Below are 14749 nucleotides of genomic sequence, written 5' to 3'. Positions count from 1 at the left end.
TTCCGCCTTGTGTGCGAGAGAGTGTGGACATGCTTCCTTTAAGGTTTTTGAACGGTGTTGTTGGCCTGAGGTGTCTCTAACTACGCCAGGCAGACCACAGGCCGAATCAGCTTACACCACAGCGAGAGCAGGCGGGGACCCGTGTGAGCACTGCCTTAAAACACACACACACACACACACACACACACACACACACACACTGACCACCACATGCATAAATCCAGGCTTTGAGTGTGTATTGTGTGTTTAAGGAGGCACTGTTAAAATCATAAAACCCAGATACTTGCTTAGACGTTTTTTTTTTTTGTTGTTGTTCTTTTTTTTCCTCTGTTTTCAGGCTGATGTGATGAATTTGTGATCCTTCAGTGTCATCCTTCATTCTCCAACCACACTGTGTCCATCTGTGTGTCCTCAGTGCTACCCCTGTTTGAGTGCTCTTGGATTTATTAATAATGAAAATGTCGTTTTCTCTCTGTCCTTTCTTTCCCCCCTTTTTCCTCAATTTCTCTTTTCAGCCTTTCATGTCTCCGCGGTATCCAGGTGGACCGCGCCCCTCACTCCGAATGCCAAATCAGGTACTGAGCTGGATTTTGAGATTGCTTTACTCACTTTAATGTTGATTTTGACAACTCTGAGTATCTGTTTTGCCAAGAATATGCCAGTATTTTAATCAGTTTTCATGTCTGGTCTTTCCTCAGCCTCCTGGGGGAATCCCTGGATCACAGCCTCTCCTGCCAAACAGTTTGGACCCGACAAGACCGCAAGGTACGACTGGGACAGATGACGTAGTCTGAGGCCTGAGTTAGGGCGCCTTATAGTGAAATATGTTTAATTTATACAGTAGATCAAATGTTTGTAATAGATTATGACTGTATTAGGGCTCTAACTAGTAATTATTGATTAATCTATTGGTAATTTTTTCAACTAGACCTTAATTTAAATTATTTTTTTAGGATTAATACAATTCATTTTCTGCTGTTTATCCAGGTCCAGATTGTGTTTTATGCTAAATTAATAATGATATTAGGAGTTATTGTTATATACAGATGGTAAGTACTTACAGCTCAAGTAATAATAAATATAAATACATTCATAGACTTGGCAATAGACTGACTAATCAAGTACCACACAAGTAACTTAAGCACTAGACTCCAGACTACAAATTCTAAATTGACTGTTGCCCTATTCTTTTAAATTTCATTTGTTTCATTTTTCCCCCTGTGTGTATTGAATACTGCTGTGTGTGTTTGTGGTGATTTTAGCTGCAGATTACAGCTTCAGAAGCCAGAGGGTTACAACTAATGGGATTACAGCATTGTCTGTGGCATGTCTTAATTCCTGACTTTAAGAGATGAGCCATATGTGGATTTACATGAGCACTTAAGTGTGTGGTATGTGGTGTGTTACAGTCAGTGTGTAACACGTGTATGATATCTGTTCTTGTAGGACATCCTAACATGGGTGGACCAATGAGAATGAATCCTCCTCGAGGAATGGCCATGGGCCCACAGGTATGACAAACATGAAACTTAGGGTACACACAAAGACACACACACACGCTTAAATTTATAACTGAATGTCAAATAGTGGTGAGGATTAAACACTATTGCTGTCATTGTTCAGAGTTTGTGTGTCATCTATTGACAGTTAAGAGTATGAGTATGTAAATCTATTGATTCTACAAGATAAACTCCATTAATGTAACTCAGCTGTCAACTAGTTTTTTTCAATACTCTCACCAGAACAGTTTGGGCTTGTTTGTTGTTTGATTATTTGTTTGATTTAACTGTGATGTCAGTCCAGTGATGTATGTGTTGTACTTGTGAATATATCACTAGAAAATGTGTCACAAAAGACCAAATTGAGAAATGGAGAATAAGAATATTAAGAGAAATAAAAAACAAAACACGTTTTTAATGTCTTGTCTCGCAGAATTATGGAGGCATGAGGCCTCCTCCCAACTCCATGGGCGGTCCCATGCCAGGAATGAACATGTAAGTTAAACCACCTCAAATACCCAATGCAGTCTTAAAGCAAGTTAAACTCTGCTTTGACTGTATTTTCCAAGAGTCGTATATTTTCATGTGTTTTCACGCCATTGTCCTCTTACTTTGTTTCTAATTTTTTCTGTTCATTCTTCTCTTTTTTTCTCTCAGGGGTCCTGGAGGAAGAGGGCCTTGGCCAGGACCTAATGCTAACTCTGTGAGTCAGAAACCTTTGACTCTTGACCTTTACGCATGACCACAAATAAGTTGGACCAGTGAAATTCAAACTTTATGCTTAAAATATACAACTTTGGTTGAAACCGTATCAGAGAGTTTTCAATTTTGTCCACCATGTTTATTTTTGTGAGGGGCTACTCATGCCCATTGTTTCACAGGGCAGTCTCCTTGACGGACATTTAAAGGGATATTCACTAGACAAAAGTACAAGCTATGTCCTGAAAAACTTACAATGGAGTTAAAACAAAACTTTCCTGATCCAGTCTGAACATTTATAAGCATCACAAAAGTAATATTTATGGCAGGAGTGTTGTCTTGGATTTTATTAGATTGTAAAATGCTCCTCTTATTTTATATCCTCTGACCGTCTGATCTGATTATCTGTTTCCTCTTTCCCCCTGCAGATAGCGTACTCCTCCTCATCTCCAGGAAACTATGTGGTGAGTTGAAATCAGTCAAAAACGGTGCAGCTCTGCAGGATGAAATGATGATTTTTTATTGTACTGGTGAAGGTGTTCTGATGAGCGTCATTTTAACCTCTGTCATTGATTGCTCTGTAGGGTCCTCCAGGCGGAGGAGGTCCACCTGGAACTCCCATCATGCCCAGCCCAGGTGGTGCGTCACCTAACTATGTCCCCAGCACTAACACTTGTCTTAAAAATCAGACCTCTCTCCCATTTTTCTCCCTCACTAAACAAGCATGAACATGTCCCCTCTTCAGCCAACCACTATCCACAGAGTTCTCACTTTTCATTTTTCACATCCATTTAACATCATCTCTCTTTAATGTTGTATAACTAAAGTTTTTCTTCTGTTTTTTTCTTAGATTCAACCAACTCCAGTGAAAACATCTATACAATGATGAATCCTATTGGACCGGGAGGAAACAGACCCAATGTAAGTTTCACACATGATTGAAGTTCATTTACGTATTCAACAAAAAGCTTTGAAATGTTATTTAACAGCTTTTAGCTTTCCAGGCTTGTAACTGTTTCAGACACTGCAGATTGATTCTAGGTTAAAATAATGTTGGTGTAATGATTAAAATTACACAACCTTGCCCGCAAAAATTAATCCAGCTCAAACAGGGGCTTATAACCACATCACTGGGCACCAGCACAATTCAGCTTTAGAGAAACATAATGCTGCCACACTGAGCTCAATAAGAATCGACTGGAGATGAACCAACAAGAACGTGTTAAATAATCTCAGTTTCACCCTGAGCTGAAAAGATCACGATCATTTACATATTGTTCTACATCCCTCTGCCAGTTCCCCATGGGACCTGGGCCTGATGGGCCAATGGGAGCTATGGGAGCCATGGAGCCACACCACATGAACGGATCACTAGGTAGGTTTAAACACAGTGTGGCTTCACAAATCACTGGCAGAATTTGGCTGATAGGTATACAAATGAAACAGTTCTTTGTTGAGATTAAGTTTACTTTTTAAAAAACAAACAATTGAACATTTTCTCTCCTTCACTTCCTCAGGGTCTGGGGATATGGATGGGTTGCCAAAGGTGAGTAAAAATCAGATTTTCTCTAAACTTTTCTTGTTTGCTGAGCTCTGTTCTTGTAGATGAACCCATTTGTTTAAAATCTTGACTCTTCTACAGTCTAAGTAATTTATATCTTCTCTTCCTCCAGAGCTCTCCTAATAACATGGGGGGCATGAACAACCCTCCTGGAACGCCGAGAGATGACGGCGAAATGGGCGGGAACTTCTTGAACCCATTCCAAAGCGAAAGTGTAAGTAGAGCGAGTGAATGACATCTCACGTCCCCTAACAGTTATCCTTAACGTCCTGACATAAACCAGTGGAAGAATGCAAGCAGAGGGTTCGGCTGATTTGTCAGTTCCTAGTAAAGTTTGTGTCCTGGACGCCTTTTTTTTTTTTTTTTCAGCCGCGTTGATTAGTCAGAATTTTGTATCCAGTTTGTCTGGAAAACCTGCCCAAACCGGTTTTAAAAAAAGGAGACTTGATCTGAGGAAAAGTAGACCCCATCCAAACAGACCCATGATTAAGAAGACCTGATCCAAAATGTGGTCAGAACAGGCACAAATAGAGAGAGAACGCCAACCCGAGCAGCGTGATGCACCAGCAATCGACAAGCAACACAGTCAAAGAGAGAACAGCAATACGAGTTGCCATTTTTCCTGCTCCTTGCAGTTCACACACCCGATCATGCATCAAAAAAACACATTTTATTACTGTGAAGATTATGACTCACCTCATGATCAGAGCTGACTGCAAGTCCACTCAGATCCACTCAGGTATTACACATACTGACACATCAAACAGGAGACCCATGGCAACACAACAAGACCCAGTTGGACCTAATTAAGACAGAATATTATTTCAAACCCAACCCAACTCGTTTTCTGGGTCAGATCTTTTTTACAAGGAACAAAGTAGACCTGTGAAAACCTTTATTTTCTAAGTGCTTAAACACAGCATCAATATTTTATTATGTGGGACACAGCACTGTAAATTTGAAATGCTAATCTTAATATGTGCACAATATTGTGTTCATTGTCCAAAATGGTCATAAAAACAGGGCTGTAAAGAATATCTGATGTTCTGCTTGCATTGTAGCCGCTTACTAATCACTTAGAAATCATTCTATACCCTCTGTATCAGTGATGTGATTACAGTTGATATACTTTTCAGTATTAATGCCTTTTCTGTTTCATTTACTAGTTTTATAAAAGGCTAAATAAGAAGGAACTTGGAGATTTTTATATTTTAAACTCATACAAAACTAATCAGTGAGTCTAGGTTTTTGTTAGGAGCACAGCAGGTGGAGGGGGGTACTGTTCCCTTGCATTGTGTAAAATTGTGACCGTCTCTTACCCTCGGCATGGAGAGCCACGGGGTGCGCAGACTGGAATTATAGCCGAGCCCTAATACCCTGATTCAACCAATCAGCAGCAGGCCTGAGTATCGTTTGAAATTTTTCCATATTCATGCCAATTAAAGACATCGTAGTGAGATTTGGTACCAATAACAAAAGCGATACTTCTTTAGTTTCTTACTTTGAGGAATATCATTTATACTGTTTATATAAATGGAGCTCAAGTGGTTCTAAAATTTGCAAAATTTTGATTTAAATCAGTAAATATTGGGTTTAAAAAAGAAGTAAACAAACAGCCAACTTTTGGAAATTTTTTTTATTAACTTTATGATTGTATTAAAAAGTACAGAGGTTTGATACCCAGCCCATATCATCAGAAATATAGCTGAATTATTGCAGTATTGATTGCTTGAGTCAGGTGTATTAGAGAATGGCTGGAACCTAAGTCTGTGCTTCCTCTAGCTTTGCAGGTCTGGGTTTGAGCACCCTCTGGTGTTTAAATGTTGTCAGTGACATATCCACTCATCTGTGCCCTCCTCCCCCTTCCCTCTCTCTCTTTTCAGTATTCACCCAACATGACGATGAGTGTGTGATTTTATTTTTTCCTTTTTTTTGTATTTTTGTTTATTCTCCCCTCCCTCCCTCCCTATTTTTGGTAACCCCTGCACCTGATTTTTTTTTTTTCTTCAATTCAATCCCTACTTCACCTCGGATTGGACCACCTCCCCTCCTCACAAACACACACACACACCTTCTGCTCCCTCCACCCCCACCCCTCAACAATACGGGATCCGCTCTCCCTCCCACCTCACCCCCTTCTTTTCCTCACCTTCTCGCTCTGGAACTCTACGGCCACACAGCCTTCCGGGACAGCCCTTGAGCATGCTGGGACTCTAATTAAGACGGGCCCTCCTGGAGCATGCAAGATGGCCGGCGGTCTGAATAGGAAGCAGTCGCAGAGTCACAGGAAGAGCCTCCTCTCTGACTCCGGCCCTGGCCTCCCTGGCTTCCTGTCAGGGTCTAGACAATGAGCAAGGGAAGGAGGACAAAACAGAGAGAAAGAGGGAGAGAGAGGAGACTGGATAACACAGCCCTCCCCTGAGGACACAGCGTTGGGTCTCTTAGCAGCTGCCTGGAAGCTTCTCAACCATGACTTTGGACTTTTTAAAACATTTTTATCGTCTTTTGTTTTTTTTTTGTTTTTGTTTTATTTGTTCCCGACAGATTCAGTGGAGGGTCGGACAAGACAACCCCTTTGCCCCACACATTGTTCTCTCTGTGTACATTTTTAACAGAGGTGTTGTGATGATCAGTGAACCCCCCCCCATTTTTTTGTGTATGTATTGTATCATTGCTATTTTTATTATTGTATTATTGTTATTAATGATATTGGTATGATCATTTTAAGATTAGGTTCTAATTTCTGTTATTTCTAAGGGCACATGATTATGATGAAGACGGCGTATGTGCACACAAATCAGAAATTATTTGCCGTGTGCGTTACATGGCTCTATGTGAGCACACTGCCCCCTGCAGGTGAGATGGTACTGATTGGCCCTTTTTATAATCTTTCTCAGAGGTTTTGCAACTTACTTTAAAAGATCTAAAATTTTACCTTCATGTTCAATAACCCACACCAGAAGAAGAAGCGGCTCCTGTTTTAGTAGCTTCCATGCAGTGAAATGCACAGCTCTATTTATTTATGTACTTTTAATTTGTCTTATGAATCATTGTTACATTTTTTGAAGTGTTATCCCTGTTTTTTTGTCAACTGCAGAACTAGTAGCAACTGTGTAAATATGCAGATCCACTCAGCAGCGTCTGTTTATCTTCGTCTGACATCATTAGATCCCCGTATCCAAGCCCTAAAGGTGCTGAAGCTATTGACCATTTTTGACCCCCCTACACACACACACACACACACACACACACAGACACACACACACACACACACACGCTGCTTCCACTAATGCTGCCCACTGAGGTCACTGCTCACTCCAGCGCGTGCGTAGGCTGCGTTTATCGTCTCTCTGCTGACCTGACCCGTAGTGAACACTCGGATTGTTTTTGTTTGCTGATGAGTCCTCAACACACTGTGATGTATGTCGGTGCTTTATGGAAATTTGCTTTCACACACCAGTCAATCTAGCTTGTAGACATTTTGTTCTCATCCCCCTTTACAGTCGCTTTCTGTTTTGTTTTTTTTTTTCTTTAAAAAAAAAAAAGGACTTCTGGCTCTCTGCTGATCGGATCCTCTGGGTTTTTATGTTGGAGAAAAGCAGGTCAGGAAGCGACAAGGCGTTGCTCTGTTGACTGTAACGAGTGGCCTCCCTCCCCTTTTTGCTCATCTTGAAGAAAAAGAGAAAAAGACCTCGGTCCTTTCCCCCCTTTTTCTTACCTTTCCAGCGGGCCAGCATCAATACACTCAGTCATACATCATCCCTCTCTGATTTTTTTTTTTTTTTTGTACAACTCTCCATCTTTTGATTTTAATTTTTTTGTAAATACTGTAAAATGCATTTTGATATCATTGACATGTTTTGATATTTCAGATCACAACTTAAACAGTTGATCAGAATCGGCTGATTCAGGCAACTGTGTGTATTTGTTCAGAGATGGTGTGTCTTTTACTCAGAAATAATATGAATGATGAGAAACAGAAACTGGAGCTGCTATAGACTATTATGCTATTTCACCTCATCATAGACAAAAAAAAAAAAGACGTGGGGCTTTACTGTGCATCAGAGCTGTAGCGTCAAGGGGTCTTAGAGGAGGAGGAAGGAAGATTTTATAGATGAGTGTGTGTGTGTGAACGCCTTTAGCTAACTCACTGTCACACACATTTCCTTGAAAACTCTTAAAATTAAACACAGTTCTTTGTCCAAAAGCCTCCGTCCTCTAACTCTGTTCTTGGAAACTGATAGTTTGAGGTGGCAAAAGGAGGAAAAAAAGAAAAAAAAAGCAGAACAGGCATATTTTTTTCTTGCCATTTTTAACTGAGAATTTGCAAGAACAGAGTGAAAGAGGTCAGTTTTTCATAACAAAACTTGTCCCTTCTGTGTCTGCCTCCGACGCACTGCATTTCAGCTTTTACCCTCTTGACACAACTGAAAAACCGAAAGCAGGGCACACAGGACACTGGCTCTCAAATCCAACACACCAGGGACCAGAGTACAGACTTTACTATGAAGGATTTTTTTTTATCTATTTAAAAATGGGGCGGGAGAAATATTCGGGGAAAGGTAGAGGGGGGGGGGGAGAAGAATAATGGACAGATTTGTTGCTAAGGAGAGGTAGAGAAAGTGTGGGAACAGGCGTTTCCTCCCCCTGTACTTTGAAATACTGTTGTATAAAATGCAGTCAAACTTCTCTCTATCTTTCTGTCCTGTAAGTAAAAGCCGTCACAACGTTGATCATTTCTGTATTTCTATTGTGCTGATGTATAATACTGTAACATTCAGGGGTTAGGGAGGGTTAAGAGAGAAATTTTTTGGGGTGGGAGTAAAGATTTTTTTTTTTGTTCAGTTCCTCATTTTTCCTCTTGATGACAAAGCAGTATTGAATATGAGGCAGTCTGTCCTTGGGGAGTTGCTTTGTATCTCATGTTAGGGTAGTTTCAGATCCTAAATGTCTCGTGTAGTAAAATAAGAGGTTCCTTCTTCGTATGTTTCTTTATATTGTAAAGTTTCTTTAGATAAAAAAAAATGTTGCTTATTGGAAAAAAGGTGGGAAAACTGCATTGATAATAAATGTAATTTTTTTTTGGTTTTGTTTTAATTTTCATCAAGTTGTCAGTCGTTTTGCCTGTGTCCCCCTTGTTGTAGATACATATTAAAAACAAATAAAATGACTTCACTCCTTTTGCCATGAACAAGAGCTTTTTTTTCTGAGGAATTTTTCTGTCTTCTCTTAGGGTGAACCTCCTGGTTCTAGGATGTTATAGAGTTTAGAATACAGATTCCCTGGGCTTTATTTCTCTTATCAAAAGGAAATGGAACAAGCCAGTGTTTACCAACCTGAGGGGTCAAAAGGTGAACAAAGTATGGAAGAGGAAAACCTGATTATTTGCTGATTTTTCTGGAATATTTGTTTCTTGTGACATACAAATCAAGTTAACAGGCAAGTTTTTTCTCATCTCTTTTTTTATTTTAATTGTTTTTCTTTTTAAAGTTTTACTTTGCTTTGTATGCACTTCTGCTACAAAACAAGCCTTTGTAGGGTTTACACAGATTCATGAGCCTTTGTTAAACTGTATATTTTTTTTGTCTTTGTATTCCGGCTGCTGTTTAGTTTGAGGTCAAACTTTATCCTTTCTCATGTCAAAGAATTTTATTACAGAGGGAAGACGTTGCTTCCAACAGAAACAGCCTCAAAGGCCCAGGTGCTTCATCTGCTCTCCTCCTCTGATCGGTTCAAGCTGCACTGAGTGGCGACGCAGCGACCTCCTGCTCCTCTCGCTGCAGCAGGAGGCAGGAGGAGCGACCAGGGAGGTGAGGGAGAAGGCGAGGGGGAGCTGAGGGAGCAGCGCCGGTCTCGCAGATGCTCTGGATGAAGAGGAGGGTGGAGAGGAGCTGGGCGGATGAGGTAGGAACACCATGCTCCTGCTTTTGGAGAGCAAGGCCTGGGCTGGTACCTGCAGGTGAGATTCTGATTGGTTGGCTAAGGGAGGGAGGTGAAGCAGAGGCGGGACCACCGTGACAGAGGGGAGGGTGTTCCTGCGGAGCTGGGAGTGAGGGGACGGGCAGGCAGGAAGCTTATCGACAGAGCTCTTTTGGGCCATCTTGTCCGACGTTGACCCTCCAGGTGTCAGACACGTCTTGAGGACCAGCGTGCTCGAGGTTGCCTGAGACGATCTCCCCTCTGTGAGGGAGAGGATTGACTGAGACACCCTTGGAAGGAAATCCTCATGGCAGCTGTTGTAATTCTCTCCTCCGTGTCTGTTATCCCTCCTGTGAACTATGCTCTCCCTCCTCTCTTCTGTCCTGTCTCTCTTCCAATGTGACTCCTCATCCTCATCCTCATCCTCACTCCCTCCTCCCTCCCTCCTTAAATCCCCTCGCTCTCCCTCCTCCTGCAGGTTCCTCTCCCTTGTGCCCTCCTCGTAAGCTCTGTTCAGACAGGCCAGGTTGTGAATGGCCAGCCATGGTTCAGATAACATCCTCTGTCTGGGAGGTGGAGTGCTACACTGGCTCAGTGGACTCAGCTCACAGGAGGGATGTCTGCTGCTGCTGCTGCTGCTTCCCCCTTTGCCTGATGGAAGTGAAAAAGACACAGTTTGTGAGTGTAAATCTTTCATATAGAAGTGGTTGAGAAAAACTGCATGTCCCTTAATGTCTGTCCTGAAAGAGCGATCCCCTCCTTTGTGTTGCTCCTGAAACGGAGATGGAGAAGGCTACAGCAGCTAGGAGTATGGCATAGTTTTCCAAGAGTAGGACATTCCAGATAAAAAAAGAAAGTTGATGTTCAGAGGAAAGATTACAGTCTAAAAAAAGAAAGTCATAGATGGCAAAACAACCACAAATTGTAATTTGTGTAATTACTCTCATTGCCAGAAGGTGGAAACAAAACTCTAAACTGTCAGTTTAATTAACAACAACAACAACAAAAAACAACTTGTGAATATGTTGTACACTTCCACCTCATATACAATGAAGGACATGAAAGTGAATGATGATGTCAGTGTCAATAGTTATATAGATATTTGGTCATTAATCAACAAATTGGACAACTTAAAATTTTATCACGTTGATGGTGCTAGAGGTAAAATCACAGGATCGGAAGGTTTTGATCACTCCTGGGAGCCATGAATGGCAGTGTTAAATCTCATAGAAACCCAATCAGTAGTTGTTCAGATGTTTTAGTCTTGACCAAAGACAGACTGACCAGTCGACATTGCTATCCTTACAGTTATGAAAACACACTCATGTCTGTAAATTGGGTCATATTCTGAAACTGTTCACCTCATATAACCAAATATAGCACAGTCCTTTACGCCATCCTCACATTTCTCCTCTCTCCAACACCCTAACCAACTTCTGTATATTCACTCTTCCCAGTTTCTATGGTGTGAATTAAGTGTCAGTTCCTGTCTAAGAAATGTAGCTTCTTTTATTGTAATGCACCACTAGAGCTAGCCCCACCTCACCCTGGCAACACATTCTCATTCTCTGTCCTCAGGAATGAGCACTCACCTAATGATTCCAGCCAGCAGGCATTTGTTCTCATCTGTCTAGACTTGCCTTTGTTAAACGCTGTGCTGCTATATGCAGGAGGGGCACAGTGTCTGCATACAGACACTTGAAGAGTACTGTTGGTGGTACTGATCTCAACATAAAGATGGAGAAGCTGTCTCTCTATATATTATATAATCTGATGTCAAGACAGAATTTTTTTTTTTTAAAAAAACAAAACATGGTTATTGTGCTTCTGAAGAACTATTATTTTAACTCTTGACTGAGGAATAAATCTCACAACACAGTCAGTTTAGTAGCTGTTCAGTAACTTTTGGTTGTATCAGACACTCGATCATGAAAAAAGTAGATGTCCATTTTTCTGAGTTTTAAAGACTTCTTGTTCATTTTTACTTAAAAGCTGAGAGTGAAAGTTCATCCCTAACAAAATGGACCTCGTGGAGACATTGTCTTGTTTTGTCAGCTAGTCTGTCTCCTTGCATGGTACATTTCACATACCGCTTAACATTTTAAACATTCAGGGTTCAAAGAGTAACTTAACACCAGGGTGAAAACTAGTTCTTCCTGGCCCTGTCTGCTTGAAAGTTGCATGTTTCATCTCTAACCACAGAGGTTAGGTGTGGTCAAAAGTATGCTTCGTTGTGCTTTGTAACCACACCCAACAGTGATGTCACAGTGTCCTGAAGTACACCTGTGCATCATTACAGCTAAGGTGAGAGGAAGGTCAGTAAAAACAAGTTTTTCAGAGGGTGATAAGTCTTTTAAGATTTTTTTTTAACATTTCTATCTTTAACCAGCCAAGTCAGTATTTTAGATTAGATTAAGCATAATATCACAATAGGTATTCATCTGCACTGAACATCACATCTGCTTTTATTTTTTAAAATCAAGATTACCTACTATTATGTGCTATTAATAAAACAGACATGACTTAATTAATAATAAAAGTGGACATAATGTTCACTCACTTCTCTGCAAGGTGATGTTAAAACAAAACAATCAGAATAACTCACTGGTTCCTCTGAAGTTGAAGATGTTTTCTCCCTCAGGTGAGTTGGGTGAGCCCGTCTTGATAACGATGTCGGACGGGGACATGCAGGACACCGGCGAGGTGTCAGGGGATGGAGGGACATTCAGATAACGTCTGGTCACCGGGCCTCCAGTCACACCCATCTCTGTAGCGATGATGATGATGTCACGACCCCTGGCCCGACAGGCATCCATCAACACCTGAAGGGAATGAGCGCCGGTGAGGTGTTGATTGGATTTGTCTAATCTGAGGTTTTCATGATCATTATCATGAACAAATTCAGTGGTTCAGTCCAGTCTTTCTTTAATTCTACCATCCCACCTCTTTTCTACCTTAAAACTTTTGATCTTGACTTTCCTTGCTCATTCTTTCCCTATTTCCGACTGACCTCCAGCGTCGGCTGGTGCTGTGCATTGATGGCGTACACCAAAGCTGAGGCTCCGGAGTAGTCCTCCAAGCTGGGGTCGGCTCCTGCGGACAGCAGGGTGGATGCCACCTGAGCTCCTGCTCGCTCCATACAGGCGTACATTAGAGGAGTACGGCCAGAACGGTCCTGTGCGTTTGGATCTGCCTGAAATAACATCAGCTGGTTTTTATATCAGCATTAAGATTAATGTTAAAATTATAAGATGTCAACTCAAGAAATGTGTATCCTGTGAGGCCATAGCAGTCAGGGGGGCTCACTTGTGTGTGTAGACATGCATGTTTGCTTGTTAGGAAAACAAAAACTAAACTACATTCAAATCTGGTGTTGCAGCTTCTGGGTTCTGCCTCTCAAGTGAGAGGACGCTTTATGAGACATTCGGTCTCTAATGCACAGTCCTCCGTATAATCAATAATTAAATTGCTTCAGAGTACACTATGTTGTGTTCTACAGTGCCAAAATGTTAAGGAACAGTTTGGTAGGTGGATGGAGGACGCAAGCAGAGTTGGTTGCATTAGAAACCTGTTTACTATGCATTAAAAATACACCTCTCTTACTGCAGGTACAGATTTGTTATGCATTAGAAATACACCTAAATCAATACACTGTTGAGCTAGCATTCAGACATGTATGCAGAGGATTGTATATAAGCGCATTCTGAGTTGAAATGGGAAATATTAGTCACCGCAGACCGACCTTGTTCTGGAGCAGGTATGTGAGGAGTTTCACCGTGTCGGGCCCAGCGGGCTCCCCTCTCAGGGCTTTACAGGCGGCCAGCAAAGCCGTCTCTCCTCTGGGGTTGCGCCCATTGACCTGAGCCCCGCCTTCCACCAGCAGGCGGACCAGACGGAGCTTACCCAAGGCCGCTGCACTGATTAAGGGGCTGCAGTCTGACAGGGGGTCCCCCATGGCCTGGAGAGAGGGTGAAAGAAAGTCATACTATATTTTCATAACATTCATTATGTTATAATATTATAATATTCCAGTTTTCAAAAACACCTTCACCACCTGCTCTGAACATCTTTTACCTGTTATCTTTCTTGCTATAATAATGATGTTCTCCTGATAACATTGTTTTTTTTTTATGTTCATGATTATACCTTTAAATAAGCCATTTTTGTGATACTTGTTCACAAAATGGGACTTCTTCCCATAATTCAACTGACAAAACATACCATATGATAGTATGAATGCTCAAAAACAACAGAAACTAAGTTAAAGTAGTCATAATCTGTCTGTTTTCTTATCCAAACTCTCATGAAATTTTTTATTACAACAGAAATACGAGACAAAACTGGAGACTTACATCATCTATTGTGAGTCATTGTAGATTCAGTTTAATTTAAGTGAAAAATTCATATTTAAAGGCTGCTATGTTATTACAGATGCTTTAAAAATTGGCGTGGGTATGACATATGGTATCCACAGGCTAAGATGTGGCTAGATACATCTGTGAAACACAGAGTAAATGTTAGACTCACCTTGATGCTCCTTATGCAGTGTTTATTCACTTACTCTTGTTCTGCAAACAAGAAGAGAGCAGCCATCTTGAATTATTCAGATAAGTTCCAAAGAGAAATTATCATCTTTATTCCATTGTCTATCGATGTCTATAGATACTAACTTTCACCTGCTGCCTCTGTCTCTGTCTCCCTCTGTAACTCCTCTGTCCTGATCTGTCTCCTCCATACCTGCTGGGTTAAGGGGAGGTTGTGAGACAGTGAGCGTTCAAAGTGATAAACAGTTTTGAGCCCGAAATGTCACCTGTTGCAGACACTGTGCTACAAAGACCCAAAGGCCCTTTGATATGTGTCGGCTTTGAACAGGCCTCATCTGCCTTGTGACCACCGCCGTGTTCAAACACTGGCAGAGAGACAGATGACACACACACACAGTGAAACTCAAATGCCTGACACACACACATGAATTCACAGCAGCTCATTTGTATCTGTAAATTTGCAATGCATTCTGTTCTCCCTTTTGTATTTGTGTGCCTTTGTGTGTTTTTTTTTCTTCTCCACAGAG

The 14749-nt window shown here is 41.3% G+C and overlaps 2 protein-coding genes across 4 annotated transcripts in view; one reads left to right on the top strand and one right to left on the bottom strand.

The window, feature by feature from the left end:
• Positions 1 to 8956, top strand: part of zgc:110158 (uncharacterized protein LOC553590 homolog) — a 36865-nt gene extending 27909 nt beyond the window's left edge. For 2 of the 3 annotated variants that reach the window (XM_018663655.2, XM_018663653.2), the window contains 12 exons: positions 516 to 575; positions 699 to 765; positions 1447 to 1511; positions 1933 to 1994; positions 2157 to 2202; positions 2627 to 2662; positions 2783 to 2837; positions 3049 to 3119; positions 3495 to 3573; positions 3716 to 3744; positions 3872 to 3973; positions 5643 to 8956. In XM_018663655.2, coding sequence (XP_018519171.1) covers positions 516 to 575; positions 699 to 765; positions 1447 to 1511; positions 1933 to 1994; positions 2157 to 2202; positions 2627 to 2662; positions 2783 to 2837; positions 3049 to 3119; positions 3495 to 3573; positions 3716 to 3744; positions 3872 to 3973; positions 5643 to 5672 — 702 coding nt within the window. In that variant the 3' untranslated portion in view covers positions 5673 to 8956. The remainder of the gene's footprint in view (positions 1 to 515; positions 576 to 698; positions 766 to 1446; positions 1512 to 1932; positions 1995 to 2156; positions 2203 to 2626; positions 2663 to 2782; positions 2838 to 3048; positions 3120 to 3494; positions 3574 to 3715; positions 3745 to 3871; positions 3974 to 5642) is intronic. The other variant, XM_018663654.2, reaches the window with a different exon arrangement.
• Positions 8957 to 9215: 259 nt separating this feature from the next.
• Positions 9216 to 13701, bottom strand: LOC108875013 (ankyrin repeat domain-containing protein 34B). The gene is made up of 4 exons (XM_018663656.2): positions 13421 to 13701; positions 12689 to 12871; positions 12280 to 12500; positions 9216 to 10298 (listed from the first exon to the last, which is right to left on the bottom strand). Exons 1-4 carry the CDS (start codon positions 13631 to 13633, stop codon positions 9449 to 9451), a joined length of 1467 nt encoding a protein of 488 aa, XP_018519172.1. The 5' UTR covers positions 13634 to 13701; the 3' UTR covers positions 9216 to 9448.
• Between the last annotated feature and the right edge of the window lie 1048 nt (positions 13702 to 14749).

Source organism: Lates calcarifer, linkage group LG19 (genome assembly GCF_001640805.2).
Source record: "Lates calcarifer isolate ASB-BC8 linkage group LG19, TLL_Latcal_v3, whole genome shotgun sequence".
NCBI classification, from domain to species: Eukaryota; Metazoa; Chordata; class Actinopteri; family Centropomidae; genus Lates; species Lates calcarifer.
This window is presented reverse-complemented; position numbering and strand designations above follow the sequence as displayed.